At 47.7% G+C, this 16,082-nt stretch overlaps 6 protein-coding genes across 6 annotated transcripts; 1 reads left to right on the plus strand and 5 right to left on the minus strand.

Annotated features, from left to right (window-relative positions):
• Positions 1-433: 433 nt before the first annotated feature.
• N7516_006974 (40S ribosomal protein eS28) lies at positions 434-991 on the plus strand (the record flags this gene model as incomplete). Its single annotated transcript, XM_057219694.1, has 3 exons — positions 434-494; positions 653-736; positions 930-991. 3 exons carry the CDS (start codon positions 434-436, stop codon positions 989-991), a joined length of 207 nt encoding a protein of 68 aa, XP_057073785.1.
• A 1,138-nt stretch (positions 992-2,129) lies between these two features.
• Positions 2,130-2,774, minus strand: N7516_006975 (uncharacterized protein; the record flags this gene model as incomplete). The annotated part of the gene is made up of 1 exon (XM_057219695.1): positions 2,130-2,774. The coding sequence occupies one exon, from the start codon at positions 2,772-2,774 to the stop codon at positions 2,130-2,132; it is 645 nt and encodes a 214-aa protein (XP_057073786.1).
• A 652-nt stretch (positions 2,775-3,426) lies between these two features.
• On the minus strand, positions 3,427-6,930 carry msh3 (mismatch repair protein MSH3; the record flags this gene model as incomplete). The annotated part of the gene is made up of 3 exons (XM_057219696.1): positions 3,427-4,932; positions 4,982-6,075; positions 6,132-6,930. The coding sequence occupies 3 exons, from the start codon at positions 6,928-6,930 to the stop codon at positions 3,427-3,429; spliced, it is 3,399 nt and encodes a 1,132-aa protein (XP_057073787.1).
• Positions 6,931-9,908: 2,978 nt separating this feature from the next.
• Positions 9,909-11,648, minus strand: N7516_006977 (uncharacterized protein; the record flags this gene model as incomplete). Its single annotated transcript, XM_057219697.1, has 1 exon — positions 9,909-11,648. One exon carries the CDS (start codon positions 11,646-11,648, stop codon positions 9,909-9,911), a length of 1,740 nt encoding a protein of 579 aa, XP_057073788.1.
• A 624-nt stretch (positions 11,649-12,272) lies between these two features.
• Positions 12,273-12,796, minus strand: N7516_006978 (geranylgeranyl transferase type-2 subunit beta; the record flags this gene model as incomplete). Its single annotated transcript, XM_057219698.1, has 2 exons — positions 12,273-12,398; positions 12,458-12,796. 2 exons carry the CDS (start codon positions 12,794-12,796, stop codon positions 12,273-12,275), a joined length of 465 nt encoding a protein of 154 aa, XP_057073789.1.
• Positions 12,797-12,819: 23 nt separating this feature from the next.
• Positions 12,820-13,403, minus strand: N7516_006979 (uncharacterized protein; the record flags this gene model as incomplete). The annotated part of the gene is made up of 3 exons (XM_057219699.1): positions 12,820-12,905; positions 12,967-13,252; positions 13,305-13,403. 3 exons carry the CDS (start codon positions 13,401-13,403, stop codon positions 12,820-12,822), a joined length of 471 nt encoding a protein of 156 aa, XP_057073790.1.
• Positions 13,404-16,082: the final 2,679 nt, after the last annotated feature.

A 16,082-nucleotide genomic window follows, 5' to 3' on the forward strand; every position in this document is an offset into this window, starting at 1 on the left:
CTAGTGACGGGACCAGAGGAGTATGTACCGTGTTCGCTGGACAGTATGAGCCCACGTGATAAGATTCTGTGGTATTGGGTTATTTGGGATTGTCTACAGGATATGTCTGGTAGTCTTCAATGAGTTTTTTCATATTCGTTTATTCGTTCCATAGGATAATTGGCTGTGGAAGCCGAATTTGTCTAATGGTGATGCTGAACGATATCGGAGTTCAGAAATATGTTCTGCCTTAATTTGCCTTAATTATGCCTGACGGCCTAGGTGTCAATTTTATCCGCTGACTCATATTCTGCCTGACGGCTCAGGTGTCCAGCCCTGAGCCCTCGCGTAATTTGCACGAACCCACACAGGCCAAATTCCACTTCAACACTCATTTACCTTCAGTCCAACCAACTCCAACCCTCGAGCTCAACGCCCTCTCCAGACCTCCAAGATGGATTCCAGCAAGCAGCCCGTTAAGCTCGTCAAGGTGACCCGTGTCCTCGGCCGCACCGGTATGTGCTTTCCCAACTTTTTGAAGCTCCAAAACCCACAATTCGATATTCGATATTCGCGGGGTGCACCCATTGCGCCCCGGATCGCCCGAAACAAACCGATGAAAACCAGACACTTGGAGGAATAGCAATGGCTAATTTGTGGTCTATTCATTTAGGATCCCGTGGTGGTGTCACCCAGGTCCGCGTCGAGTTCATGGACGACACCTCGCGTTCCATCATCCGCAACGTCAAGGGCCCAGGTATGCGACATTGAATTCCCTGAATCCGTTCGTCTTTTGGGATCACAAGAGGAGGAACATACATTGGTCAACTCTATTCATTCTACAATGAAAAAGAGCCCCTCCATGTTGAAATATGGAATTTTCGAAGATCGACCCAAAAGACGAAAAGTTTACCGAACCGCATCACTAACATCTATTCCTTCCGCACCAGTCCGCGTTGACGACATCCTCTGCCTGCTCGAGTCCGAGCGCGAGGCCCGCCGTCTCCGTTAAAATCCACCAAAACGAAATTTCGCTCGCGTCGTCTATTTTGTCTCTCTTCTTCTCTCGCATATCCCTTACGACCGGTTTTTCATGATTACTCTTCGGCCAAAATCGAGTCCCCCGCTTTTCTTTCTTGCCGTACCTTCAACCTCCTATCTTCCTCAGCCCTAAACCGCCGCGCTGCTCAACCCATTCCCGTCTGCCGACTCTCGGCCGTTTCTACGATTTCCGACGTTTCGACTGGAGGTGATGGTTTGGGTGGATTGACTTTTTGGTTTTTATAACGCCAAAAGTCCCGGAAGGTCGATTATGGAGAAACGATCGTGAGAGAGAGGAGCAGAGAGCGCAAAAAAGATAATAGAAAGCCTTTTTTTTTATTGATACGAGAAAACGAATTCAGGTTCTTGCGCGAGGGCTGGTTTGTGGACTTGTGGCACGGTCTGGTCTGGTTTCGATCTTGGTGTTTTACTACATACACACACGTCCTTCTAGGCGTGCTTGCATGGGCTCAATGCGACAAACGAGGTTGTGATGTTGTTTCCTCTCTTTTCTTCCTCGTACCAGCTTCCCCCATTACTGGTACTTAGAAAGGACAAACGCCGATTCGAACCGGACCCCGATCGACAAAAAGAACAATGGAATCCCAAAAAAAGTTTGAAAACTTCCAGTTCAGCCTTGTCGAGGTCGAGGTTTTGAAAGCGTTCGTAGAACATCTAGCCAGTGTAGTTTATGTGGGTTTTAGATCAGATATTCCGGGGTTTTGCTGCTGTCTGGGGTTCCCAAGGCATGTCTATGGATGTAGACGGTAAACTCTGCCATGTGCCTACATATGTATAAATTGGAACATCGGTACGTTATACGCGTCTGTTCATCATATATATGTTCAGGGCAAAGGCTCTACATATATAAATGGCTGACTTCCCTCGTTGATATTGATATAAGATTGATGTTCAAACTAGATCTATGCGTAAATGTATCTATATATTTCTAAGGCCCTACCATATAAAATCCAAAGAATAACCGAAAGTAAGAGACCGAAGATAGCATCAGCAAAGCAAGACGCCAGAAACATAATTCATGAATTAAAATGAGAAAAGAATCACCAGTACTCCGTATTGAGAACTATATCAAAACCTCAGCTCATCATTCAAATACCAAGCCAGGAATCGAGTTCATCACTAATTCCGTCTTCAACGTAGCATATGCTCCCAAACTCAATACCACCGTGAAATCCATCATCATTCGCCCAATATACATAGAAATATTGGGAATCCTCATCGATGCGCCTGAAACTTCCAAGCGAATCCGAAAATATCCCGTTCGCGATCTCGTACACTGGTGCCCTGACACCGAAAGCTCGGGCGATGCCTCCTATCCAACGACCAGCGCCGTAAGCGTCCAACAATATCTCACTCATTATCACCTTCCGGAATTCTTCCAGAGTGCCTGGGAAAGAGCCGTTTGTGTCGAGGAACGACCCCATGCTTCGTCCACCTTTGAATAGCTCTCTGAGCGAGACATTGTGCTTCAGGTAACTCATCGGGATTTCCCGTTCGAACAAATACTCGTGTTTAAAGACCTTTGCGTCTCTGCTGTCCATGAGCTGCTGTGCAAACTCGCGAGCATGGTGAGGTTGTGTATTGGCGTCATCCGGAACGAATATTATCGCGATCCATATCTCTTTTGGGTCTTCTTGCGAAGTGCGGCATTTCTCCAAGGCACGATATAGCGCTTCAACGGGTCGGTCGGTAACTGATATCAGTGCAGTAGGGACTTTCTGTCTTCGAATCATGTGATTGCTGAATTCACGAAGCAGGTATCCATGGGATAGGATCTTAGGGACGTCGGGGTATTTCCCACACCTTAGTGCACCGGCACTGGCTGAAGAATAGCAACGGTAAAAGTATCGACCGTTGAGCGAAGGCTTCATGCTGAAAATAAGGCCTTTAGTATTTGGGGCTATAGATTATGTTATAGCAGAACTATAGAGATCGGGGGGACAGAGGAAGAGGAAGTAGGGTATTTATACCCTGAATCTGGCAAACATGCACTCACTCTACGAACAAACAGCATCAAGGGGATGATCCAATAGATTCTCAGTCATTACCTACATAACTAGGTACGTATGTACATACATAGCTAGGTACGTGATGGGGGGGGCAGCCACTTAGCCTACATTCACTGGTGTTGGATTCTAGAAACACCCAAACTCATATATGTACGCAAGTATCAGCAGTAGGTAGGATATTTCGTTAATATAAATAGCAAAATCAGACGAAGACACTCATCTACGCATGTCATAAAACTGAGGGGATGTAGAATCGGAAATTGAGGGATGGTATGGGATCATGGATGCGAGAACTCGACGTCTGAAAGATGGTGTGTGGTGTATATGTAAGTAAGTGTACAACCGAAAATGCGCAATGCCATGCCTAATGTAAAAACTACAGTTGCTCCGCACTGGCCATGAGCCTATTAAGAAGACTATCAGCAGTAGACTCTCCATCGAGACCACTCTTATCATCAAGAACCCGACCAACCGCCCCAACAAGCCCAGCCAAGCGCTTCCGCCGGATAGACTCTTCCAGCTCAGCACTCTTCTGACGGGCGAGGTCAATAACACCCGAGGGCAAGTTGGCCAGCCGCGCCACGTTCAACCCGTAACTACGATGCGCAACTCCCTCAGTAACCTCATAGAGGAACGTGATCTCGGCCTCCCCTTCCTTGTCCTTGTTACCCGTCTCCGTGAACCGCATATGGACATTACGGAGAGCCTGGCATGGGAAGGAATGCACCATCCGCGAGAGATGCTGGTAATGCGTAATGAAAAGGGTCAGGGATTGGATGGACCGAACCATATAATCAAGCACAGCCTGCGCAATAGCGACACCGTCATGTGTCGATGTACCGCGGCCCAGCTCGTCGAGGATAACCAAGGATCGAGGCGTTGCTTGTTTGAGGATGTCTGCTGTTTCGGAGAGTTCGACCATGAAGGTCGATTCGCCGGCGAGCATGTTGTCGAAGGCGCCCATGCGCGTGAAGACGGCGTCTAGAAGACCGAGTCGCGCGGAAGCTGCTGGGACGTAGGATCCGATCTGGCCCATGATTGCGATTAGTGCCACCTGTCGCACGTAGCTGGATTTACCGCCCATGTTAGGGCCGGTGACGAGGAGGGCGCGCGTCCCGTCGTGTTGGAGATTCGTGTCGTTGGGTACGTATGTGTCAGTGAGGAGTTGCTCGACCATTGGGTGTCGGCCTTGCTCGATGTGGAGGCCTGCTTCTTCTGTGTATTCGGGCTTGGTATATCCTGGTTGCTGGGCTATGTCTGCGAGAGATAATAGGCAGTCGAGGGTTGCGAGGGATTGGATGCTATCCCGGAAGGACTGGTACTGCGCTGCAATATCAGCTAGGAGGGTTTTGTATGCTTGGTCGCAGGCTGCGGCTAGGGCTTCTTTGTACTGATCACGCTCGCGGATAAGCTGGAGGACTTCTGGCGTGTGGAAGCGGGACACTCTTTTTGTGCCGCTAACTTTGACCCACGATGCTGGCACGCGCTTGAGAGCTGGGGAGTTGTTTTCGATCTCGATCAAATACTCAATCCCGGAGACTGTCGAGTATTCGACTTTGCCCCTCCCGATTGTTGACGCTGCCTCTTTGCGGTGTTCTGAGAAGCCGTGTTCAGTGCTTCCAATTTGCAGCTTGAGTTCACCGATCTCCTCTGTCTCCTCCGCCTCGCGAAAGAAGGTATATTTGTCATTGGTTCGTGCAGCGTGCATGTTGATCTTATCCAAAAACTTGACGACTGACGCTCGAATTGTGGGCAGGGAGGCGATGGCCTCGCCCACTAGCGATGATTGGAACCCCGTTTGGGCAGGTGATTTGATATCTGCAAATTCCATTGCAATCATCTGCATAGCTTGCAGAACAGTGAGGAGTTCGGGTCGCTCGCACTTGACTCGATGTTAGTACAGGCGTGGTCATCGCAGAAGTATTACCTACCTTTCCATAGTAAATGCGGATCAAACTCTTTTCAAGATCACTCTTGACTTTGTGTAGCAAGCCTCGCACTCTCTCCACCGGAACCGCTCGCGCAGGATCAATAAGCTCTTCCACGGCATTCGTCCGCTCCTCGAGGCGCACTTTGTCCAGCAAAGGTCTCCCAACCCATTGCCGTAACATGCGTTGTCCGAATCGCGTGTGCGTCCGATCTAAGGTCCAGAATAAACTACCTTTTGTCGAAAAATCCGTCTGGTTTTGATAGATCTCTAGACTGACCAGCGTGTTTCCGTTTAGAAGCATATGCGAACGAGCCGAGAAGGGCTGGAAATACTTTGTGAGATCAAACACATGTTCCAACCCATATTCGGTCATATGTTCAATCATAGCAGACAAACAGATAGTCACCTGTTCCGGGAGGCCAAGGACGTTTTGAAGCAACTTCGCAGCTTGGGTATCCTCCTCGGTACTGGTAGCCTTCATTTTTCCTGCATAAAATCCCGATACATGGCTGTGTGCCTCAGCGGCGGAGGTTTTCTTCTTCTGTGCCCGTTCGAGGCGCACGGCGTCCCCAAAAACATTCATCTTGCTTCCAGATAAATGCTGTACGAGCTTCTCGCTAGCTCGAGACATCTCTCCAACAATCAAAATCTCACAGGGAGCGATATGCAATAGTCGTGTCTCGATCTCGCTCCGCATGAAACCATCCTCAAAGTCATCATAGATAACGTCACCCGTAGCCGGCTGGACAGCGACAATCCCAACATGGACTCGCTCGTCATTCCCGAGGCCCTTGGCATTGGTCTCCGTCATACAGAGCATGTACCCGGTAGCAGGGGAGGCACCTCCCGCCGCCGGCGCAGGACCCTGCAGACCTTCCGCGTCATCGATATAGGTTCCTTTCGTGTAGAGGTTGGTTAATTTGCGAACAAATGGCGCATTGCGATTATCACCCGCAGCCTTGAGCGCAGCCGTCTCGATCTGTCGCACCACGCCGACCTTGTGGCCGGCTGTGACGAGTCGCTTCACGTGTACGTGTAATCGGTGCACGGGAATACTAGCCGAAGCAAATCGGCCAATGTGTGCCTCGGATGGATCTGCGGTAGGTCATGGCATTAGTATGTTTTCGGTATGGCATGTAAGAGATACTCACGTTCGTCGAATCTGAATTTCCCGGGGATACACACGATTCCCAACTCCTTGGCGGCAATGCGCGCATCCTCTCCAAAGAACCGGAACTTGTATCCCACTTCAATAACTAACACTGTGTTCATATTCTGACGCTTGATCTCGATGACCTGCTTCTCCATGGGCGTGAGCTTGCTCGCGGCCTTCTTCGCACCCTTGCCTTTAGTCGGGGGTGGTGGTAGTGCAGGCTCATCATCTTCCTCGGCCTCTGCAGCTTCAGCCTCCGCGCTGGCTGCATCGCTCACTGCGATTCTCCCAATCCCAACCTGGCAATCTGACCCGCCGAGCTTCCGGACGAATTGCTGGTGGAGTTTCTCTTTCTCCTTTCTCCGCTGTTCCTGCTCTGGATCTTCCTCCTCTGCGTGGACTGGCACAATCGCAGGGGAGCTCTGAAACTTGAAGATATCGGTGCGTTGGCTGCTGCTTGCCTGAGAGGTGTGCTCGAAGTGTGCGCTTGTCGCAACTCGGATTGGCTCCTCCGCGTCTGTGCCGGTGGTCTTGGCTCGCTTTGGTGCTGGCGCAACGATATCCTCGTCATCCTCGTCATCTTCATCGTCATCTGCCGGGATGGTATCGTCTTGCTTCGGCTCGATCTTGTTGACTGGCGACGCTTGTCTTTCCTTGAGCGCCTTGGCCGGGGTCGGTGCGGGGTCTTTAGGCGTGGCCGAGGATGCGGGTTTCTGGGTGAAGAAGCTGGAGATGCTTGCTTGCTTTCGTTTCAACGATGGAGAGGGTGCGGAGGACTGCGAAGAATGAGGTGCCATCTTGACGAAGGATGACTCCAACTGTTCCCACCGCAAGTATGCAAGGTGACAGTGGCGTTGAACGTAGGGATTCTGTGTTGTGGTGGTGGGATATGAACTTCAATGGAATTTAATAAATGGTATTTCATCTCAGATTAAGAATGCTTCAAATCGAGTTCCATGTGAGTTCTCCGCAATCTACTCGGAGCTCGACGCGTACAGAACGCGCTTGGGCGTTAATTGGTTGCTGACTCAGCACCGATATAGACCTACCTAGGTACAGCCTTTCCGAAATCATCATCCTTGGTCTTCAGGTTATCAGATATCAGATAGAAATATGCTAGGAGTAAGATAATATTCACAATTTAAAGCATCCACTTGAGACTCAAAGGCTGTATTTATGTCCCATTGAATATACTCAGGGGGCCTGTCCCATTTCTAGCTCATCTGTAGCCCGTTATTTACATTAACGAAGAACAACTTCAGTCAAGGCTGTATTGTAGGAAGGAGAGTATATGTCAGATTCATGTACCAGGAGTCCACAGGTAGGGGTCAATATGATTTAGATTTACATGAGTGAATGTGTATTGTTACTGGTGAGAACATCTACGACCCTTGAAAGAAAGACAAAGGGAAGGGGAGGGGGGGGGGAGGGGACAGGAGTGAATGATAGCTTGACATGAATGAGAATAAACAAAGCCCACAAAGCATCAAGCACTGAGTGCAGCACAGTCACGAAGTGACTATGAAAGAAGGAACCTTCAAGAAAAGAGAATGCCCTCAGAGAATTCCTCAGGCAACAGAGCGCTGTCTCTGTACGATAGGTTCCAAAAATTGGCTCAAAGAGCACGGTTTTCAGCTCACAGAAAGTGGAGACTCCAGGAGATTACAGTCTGTATCCACAGAGGTCGCGAGTAGAACAAGTCGACATGCGTAGCCTAGACTGGAGCCGAAGCCCTAATCTATTGGCAGACTAACCTGGACCGCGGCACTTGCCCAGAGTCGGGAGAAAGGGGTTGAGCTCACAGGAAGTGGAGACTCCAGGAGATTACAGTCTGTATCCACAGAGGTCGCGAGTAGGACAAGTCGACATGCGTAGCCTAGACTGGAGCCGAAGCCCTAATCTATTGGCAGACTAACCTGGACCGCAGCACTTACCCGGAGTCAGGAGAACGGGAACCACGATGTGCAATGTGGACCCGGGGTGTTGAAGAAGGAAGAAAAAAAAAAAAAGAGAGAGAAATGCGGGGGGGGAGGGGGTATTTATACCTTCCCAGTGGATGAAGACGAACTGGGAAAGTGCAAACATTGAAAGTGCAAACGGTGCTTGTCACCCAAAAAGGGAAGGCACCTGACCAGGTATCGACGTGTTCAGGCATCAATTACTTCCGTATGTTATGTAACCAACTTCGTGATACCTCAACATTGGAATCGACTTGCCTAGATGATTTCTAAGGTTCCAAGGTTTCTTTGTTGTTTCCTAAAGTAGCCTAGTACAAATTGAAATTCTGACCAGCGGCCTTCCTACAGGGTTAGAATATGGGCAGATTATGCAGGTACAGCCCAGATAGATGCAAATAATGCTTTAATGAGGTAAAGTCTGACGATACTCACATTCAGGGGCCCGGGGTCAATCAACCCAGCTCGGCTTACGATTGGATACGTGCTCTCGAATGGGCTTACAACATCGCAACCTGTAGCCAGTCATAAAATACTAGGCAGAGGCGCTTGATATGGGACTGACTGTCTAAAGCAATCAAAATCGGGTCTCAGTTTAGTTATTTGATCTCGTAGCCGTAAATATCTTAACACGAGACACGACAAACTGAGAGAGGTCATACCATAAATAGCCTATTTGTTTGCTCTTTGGAGGTTTTTTTTCTCTCTTTTCCCTTGTTTTTCACCTTGTGAGACACTTCAACGACGTCCCCAGACGTAATCCTTAAGGGACTCGACCATATCGAGCTCGAGTCCAGACTGGTCATAGGTGATGTATATCGAGAGCTGAGTTCAAAAGGAGCGTTGAGTTGTAGTTAGGACACAGATTTCGTTCTCCAAGCAAGTTGATTTGTAGTCAATGCCTGACTTGTCGACCATGAACACTGTAGCCTATCTTTGACCAACGAAAGTTCTGCGGGTAGTATCGTTACAGGAAGTATGTGATTGACGGTGCGTATCCGCTTAATGGCCGGTGTCATAAGATGATCCTGGTTTAAGACATAACTAGTTGTTTGGTTCTCCCCCGTAAAGGTGGGACTTAGGTAGCAAGTGTATGTCATAGATGGATGGGGTTAGCTTGTGCTTGTGCGACATTTCGAGAGATCTTCGGTATGTACTTCTTTGACATAGAATGAAATTAGGGTGCTTGTACATACAGGGACTACAAAAGGAAACCAGGACAAAAAGAGCAAAAGCCTTGGAGCCGTACAAGACAAGAGCACCCGAGCACCCGCAAGGGGGAATAGTCTACAGTGTATACATTAGGGCAGGGAAAGCATTCATAATTCACATTTTTCATATTGATACTGGCTAATCATGATATTGTACAGCATATCAAACAACCCGACAAGGGTGGGAAATACAAATGGACACCTCCCATGGATAATCACAATTCATGAAAGATAGCAATCAGCCTGGGTGTGAACAAGGTACGGTCGTCGGGTGGGAAATACAAATGGACACCTCCCATGGACAATCACAATTCATGAAAGATAGCAATCAGCCTGGGTGTGAACAAGGTACGGTCGTCGGGTGGGAAATACAAATGGACACCTCCCATGGATAATCACAATCCATGAAAGATAGCAATCAGCCTGGGTGTGAACAAGGTACGGTCGTCGGGTGGGGGCAAATCATGGTAAAGCTACCATTGTCACTGTCTGGGTTTTCGGTTCTGGATATCCATAACACCTTCTGTATCTGGGGAAACATCACGTAGCATCAGTGTCGCAGGGTTGACCAGCAGGTTCATCAGGGGTTGATCAACAGGCCGGTGGGATTTAGTTCGCATCAGTAGTCAAGTAGTACGGAGAAAACATGTGGTCGTCTTCCGGGATGGTTTCTTCGGATGGAACAGTCTGCTCCATTGAAAGCCAGCCATTGTGGGCTGCAGTGCTTTCATGCTCCTCTTCGTAGTGGCTGTCATAGAAAGGATGCTTTGAGGGGGCTTGCAGAGGGTTGGATCGATACCCAGCCATGTCAACGTTGTCGTATGGATTGTATGAGTCACCAAGATCAGGAAGGCCATATCCAAAGTCGTCAGCCGCAGTGCGCTTGGCAAATGGAGACTGCCAATCGTGAGGGCCAATTCGGCCTTGGGGGTTCAGAATAGGCTCAATGTTCTCCTTGGCAATAGATTTGTGCCCAATTCTCGAGGCATGAATGCCGGCGTTTGTCTTTCCGTTCAAAACAAGGCGAGTGGGGGTTAGTGTGTCAAACTGAGTTCGGTATCCCGGTTCCGGATGAGCGGGTTTAACCTCTTCTTCTTTTCCCTCGTCAACAAAAATGTTGAAGCCACCCCTCAGCCGCTTGCCAAAGGTATTGACAGTGAAATCAAACTCGTCGTCGTCGCCAGCAAAAGAGTGAGTACGGTCTGCTGCGCGGCGTGAGCGGCGGGGAGACTTTTGTTCTTCTTTGACCTTCTCTTCCTCTTCCCTGTTTTTGCGGTCTTTGTCGGTTTTCTGTCGCTTTCTGTCTACAGCTCGGGGCACGTTGGGGTCGGCTTTAGTCAAACGAGTACTCCTGGTACGAGTGGTGCCTCGCCGGGGAACTGGAGTCTCTCCTTTCAGTGGACTGTATTCCTCCACATTACCCGTGATCACACGCTGCTTCGACAGAGTTCCGTTTGGGGAAAAGACCAGTTCGGTTGGCTCCACGAGCGCAGAGCTAATTTCCATGTTCTTCAACACTGCACCATCCTTCTTCTGGTTGCGCTGACGACGCATCTGCACCGTGGCGGAATCAAAAATATCCATGCCTGGCCACAGAACTCCCTTGAGTCTTGCGATTTCATCAGCCCGAGTCTTGTCCGTCTCGACATCACCCGATGCCTGAGTCTGATCACCAGAGTCGATAAAAGGATCAGGGGTATCTATGCCGGAAGTCCAGGTTATTTCCAAGGGGGCCGGTTTACGTCGGCGCTGTATCGGTGTCACAGGCAAAGCCAATGGTCGGTTTTCATTGTTGAGCCCAGAAGCATCCACTGGTTGCACGTTTGGCTTTGTGGAGGATCGCATTGAGCGGAGGACAGGACCCATTCGAGATTCCGCAGATTTCGCATTGTTGTTCGTTGGGGCAAATTGGTTTGGCGTCGTTGGTGTGACGGTTGTATCCCCACCCTGCCGTTTGTCATTGTCGGAATCTGCCAGGCGGGGATCGAGGAAGTAAGGGGTGGGGGTGATTGGGACCGAAACAGTACTGGAGCCCTCAGGGTCGGCATTGGATGCCTGGCTTCTTGTGCGTTTGGTGGTCTGGGAAGTCTGTGCCTCATCCGACTTTCTCTTTTTCCGAATTTCTTTGCTGGCCATGCGAGCAGCCAGCTGCTTCGCATAGCCATTGGCATCAAACCAGTCATCGTATTGCTTGAGAAGCTCGATGGAGTTAGGATCGTCAGTTCGGAGCTTGAGCTTGAAGTGGCTGGCTAGATGAGCCTTGGAAGCAGCATGGGTCAGCAGGTGGGAAACATCGCTGAACTGGGGTTGCCCAGGACAGATGCTGCACAGGAGGGCAGAGTCATCCATGATGCAAGCCCTCCAGGAAGCAACACAGTAACAGAATGAGATGTAAAAGGAAAGGGCAAAACAACCAAAGTGTAAATGCCAAGAAAATGGGTATGGATGAGTGAAGGAGCGAAGGGGGAGGATGGGAGACTCGTTATAAACTTTCACCCGTGGACGACAAGAAGGCGGACGGGTTCTCACCGTTTTCGTTATCAATTAGCTATTGACATTCGGGGAAGGAGCGTCCTCAGTTCGATCACGGGAGTCACGGGAATCACGGGATCATTCAGCCCAAACAACTTTCATTCATTCCTTCATTGGTATCTTAATGTACACAATCCGGATACAATGAGTATGTACCACGAGGTCTTAACAGCTCTTTGGCCATTGTAGGGGGGTATGAAGCGGAATAAGTCCACGTGGTCATTATTCTCCTCCCGCATTGTATCCCATCGTCTATAGAGAAGAACGGTGGGTTATTAGATTGCGGGAGGGTGCATTCTGGATGTATTGGTCTTGGTCATTGATCCATTCATTGACCAACTGATCAATTATCCCGCAAGGCATTTGGTAGTGATTGACTTGGGCATGCAACTATTCAATCAAGTTAGCAAATGCTTCAATAGTCAGATGCATCATAGCTCACTAAATAGCATCTATTTCTTGCAGGCCATTGAACTTCAATAAACTCAGTCCTGCAAGGCTGAAGTGTGTGTGATAGACATCCACCATATTTCCGGGTCGATCGGCAAAGCCACCAGCGTCAGGGTCCTAAATAAGGGTTAGTAGCAAATTCCTTCCATCACACACCCAATAGGTAATCAACTGACCTGACATTGTAGAACAAATGCGGCGAGCTTCTCGCCATCGATCCAGTGCAGACGGTCAATCATAGCAAGGCTTGATCCAACCCACCAGCTGTAACACGCGTCTGCAAGTTTTTCTGGTCGGCCATTGAAACCACCGCTTTCGATCTGGCGTTCGCTGAGCCAAGCTCCAAGTCGATCCTTGTTCACCAAGTCCAAGCGACCAGCGATGGCCAACGCACCAATGCAAGTAAACACCTGGCCAGCGTGCGACTCGGCACCGGGGCGAATACCGTAAGCTCCATCCAGGTTTTCACAACTTTGAATGTGAGAAACGGCTTTGGGAACATCGACCAAGTCCATCAGACGCAATAGCGACAATGCATTTAGGGCACCGTATAAGAATCGGGTATCTGTTTCCCCCACTGGTCCCCCATGAAGGAACCGTCTGCATTCTGTAATTTTGCAATGACTATGATGGTTTAGTAATAGTAAACAATCATTGATATCAGTGAATATGAGGGAACACGTACAAGATCCAACTTTCTCCTTGCCACCTCGGCCCCGCTTCTCGAGTTCATCGACAGCATCAATGGTTATGAGGATCTGAACGGCAGAGACGGTGTACAACATATGAGCATCATGACCTGGGGCAGCACCAAAGCCTCCATTGTCATTTTGGCACGAAAGGACGAAGTCGATAGTCTGATCTCGAGGTAACGAATCTGGATGACCTAGAATATGTAGGGCTGTGAGACCCCAGTAGACACCATTTAGTCGTAGGTGCTCGGTCAGCCAATATTCCAGCTCATCTTTCCTCTATGTTGGTTAATCATCACCATTCACTCAACATTTTCTTTCAAGCACGCACAGTGTCCAGGCTTCTGATGTAAGTGACATGCCTTGAGGTGTGTAGTTCGGAGTCTGCGGGGGTTACCCCAGCTCTACCAGGGCCCGATACTAGGGCCATGTCTTGGAACGATGGGGGTGGTCTCAGAAGACGAGCACTGATTGGATAGGGATGGACAGGTTAGTGGTTAGTCGAAGGTCTGAGAGCATGTGCAACTATTGCTTTTGGCTCAAGGCGGTGAAGCTCGAAGCTTCTAGATCATACCTATGTTGTAGTTAGGTAACCTTGGAAACATCCATGACGTCCACGGGTGTGTTATCACGTGTGCAGCGAGGAGCACGTGTTTCGGCTAATTCTAAATTTCTAAGGTCCACAGATCAATTTGATCATCCACCCTATGTTGTTGGTGGGCAGGCGCTAGTTAGGTTCTGTTACATTTTGCTATACTATTGTACTCGAACATTCATTGGTAGAGACTTAATGATATCCACTCATATTAATATATCTGTAACTAGTTCCATGGTTATTCTTCGTTTATTTCCTAGCTCTACAAGGCCTACGTAAGATCGTCATACCACGGGCATTGACCACTATAACTATATCATATCTATGTTGTAGGGAAGTTCAATTGGTTTGTAACAAGACTCAAATACTAGTTATGACTGGTATTTGAAAGTAGCCTCGTGAACCCCACAATTTACATAGTAATGTACCTATGCTGTAGGTATGAATTAGGGTTATCAACCTTTTGAGATTGATAAGACTTTAGCATATACAAAAATGCATACAGCAATGGCCATAGTCACCTTGCTTATATAGAGACTATGCAGAACTATCGTACTAGTCAATCTTATTCCTTTAAACAGCATATTGTTTATACAATGCTTTTCTTTCTCATATGATACATATGAACTTGCCCTTTGTTACTAAATGTGGTAGAATATGACTATCACTTATATTACTTAAACGTCTAACTATATATAGCACTATATTTTATAGACTAAGCACACGGAGTAGTTTGCTGTAACATGGGCGTTGGCGTGGAAATCATGGCTATTATAGCCCTTTAGCTATATCAACCGCATTTGAGCAATATACTTGCTAGATAGTTCTATAGGTATTCATTCTCTATTCAAGCCCTCTCAAAGTATCATTCTTTTTCAATACGTCATATTATTTGCAACCCTACATTTGGCATTTGGAGTGGTTGGAGCTAAGCCCTTCACTGTCGGTAATTTAGTCTCCTACTGTGAAACAAAGCTACAATATTGCTCGAATATCATACTGATGTATACCAGTGGTTTACTGCCAGGATGCATGTTAGACCAGCCGACAACTGGCAACTGGAGCCCGGTCCGAGGATGACTAACTAAAATGTCCCGTGCACCCCAAAAGCACTGTCATCCCCGAGGCGCTAGTTTGACATCTCCAGCCATGTTTCAGATATGATGGAGCCTGAAGTGGAAATATGCGAAAGCGAGGGCGGTGTGCGAAAGAACTGTATCAAGTAGAAAAATGTGATAGAAACATTTGAATAGGACATAGTTACAATAAACAACATACAACATACAATGTAATAGGCATTTTTCGCTGTAGGGGTTTAGTGTAAAATACAATATAAGCCGTTATATAGTATCCATATTTATTCTCTCTATTATAACTAGTATAGTATTGTCAATGTTGTAGCTCCGGGTATTCCCATGTTATACAAGTTTTTTTTTTTGGCCGATAATGTACACCGCATCACAATTGTAGGCAATGGTAACCTTGTCTCCAAAACAGGAATTCTCCACAGGCGGTAGTTTATCCATGGTGTGAGGTCTTTATCTGCAAGCGGGAATATGGGTTCCAAGGTTGGATCCGAGACCAGGCTAAATTAATTTATAAAAAAGTGGACGCGACGACTTCGGACACGGACATGTGTGTGTATTCATTTAGCTCTTACCCCTTAGATTTCTGTTAAATACATAGAGAAAGCAATTGTTGGTTATTGCCTTGAGCACCTACTTTTGGTATAGTTTAGATCATGGAGTTATATGTGTTATATCTATAGTACACCATAAAAAACCCCAAGTACAACCATGGATCTTCCGGCAATGGAAATCAGGTACGGTGTTACTGATTCCAAGGTTTATTGTACTGTCACAGGTTCTCCGATCAACCAATGATAGACCACCATTGACTGCAACGTAAGGCAACACATTCCGTGGCTCTGACCTACAAAAGTGGAGAGCTCCGATCATTCGTACGGAGTACAGCCCACTCACTACCTTTGAACGCGAATAGAGTCTATGTTGTAATCCCCTCTCCAGTGTCTGAGAGGGGTTTTTTTTTTTGGCTGATGTGAGCCAATACCAATTGAGTAAGCCTAGAGTGTTATCCAAACTTGATATGAACGTTTATGACCATTCATGGGACACTTATGTTGTATGGGACATTTATGATGGCTCCTCCACCGTCACTCTTTGATTATCCACAGATGTTCCTTGGGTCTACAATAGTGACGTTTCTGCCTTCAGGGGGGATCAGATAGGATATACTAGTACTATCCCACTATTTTTGGTGGTCTGTATCCATAGAAATTATAGATTTATTTAAGTGGTTGAGTAGGAAAAAAAGATAATATACAATGTGGAACGGTTTCAAGTTCTCTAAAGACCAAAAATAAAACCAATACAACAATATTCATGATGATTCTTGATATGATCGAATAATTATGACTTCTATAATACTAGCGTGGCTTGTCTGATAGTCTCTACTTGGACTAGTGTACCGCTAAGTCTATTAGGAGACACTTGG

Source organism: Penicillium verrucosum (assembly GCF_028828655.1).
Source record: "Penicillium verrucosum strain IBT 35672 chromosome Unknown utg000002l_segment0_segment0, whole genome shotgun sequence".
In the NCBI taxonomy this organism is placed as follows: domain Eukaryota; kingdom Fungi; phylum Ascomycota; class Eurotiomycetes; order Eurotiales; family Aspergillaceae; genus Penicillium; species Penicillium verrucosum.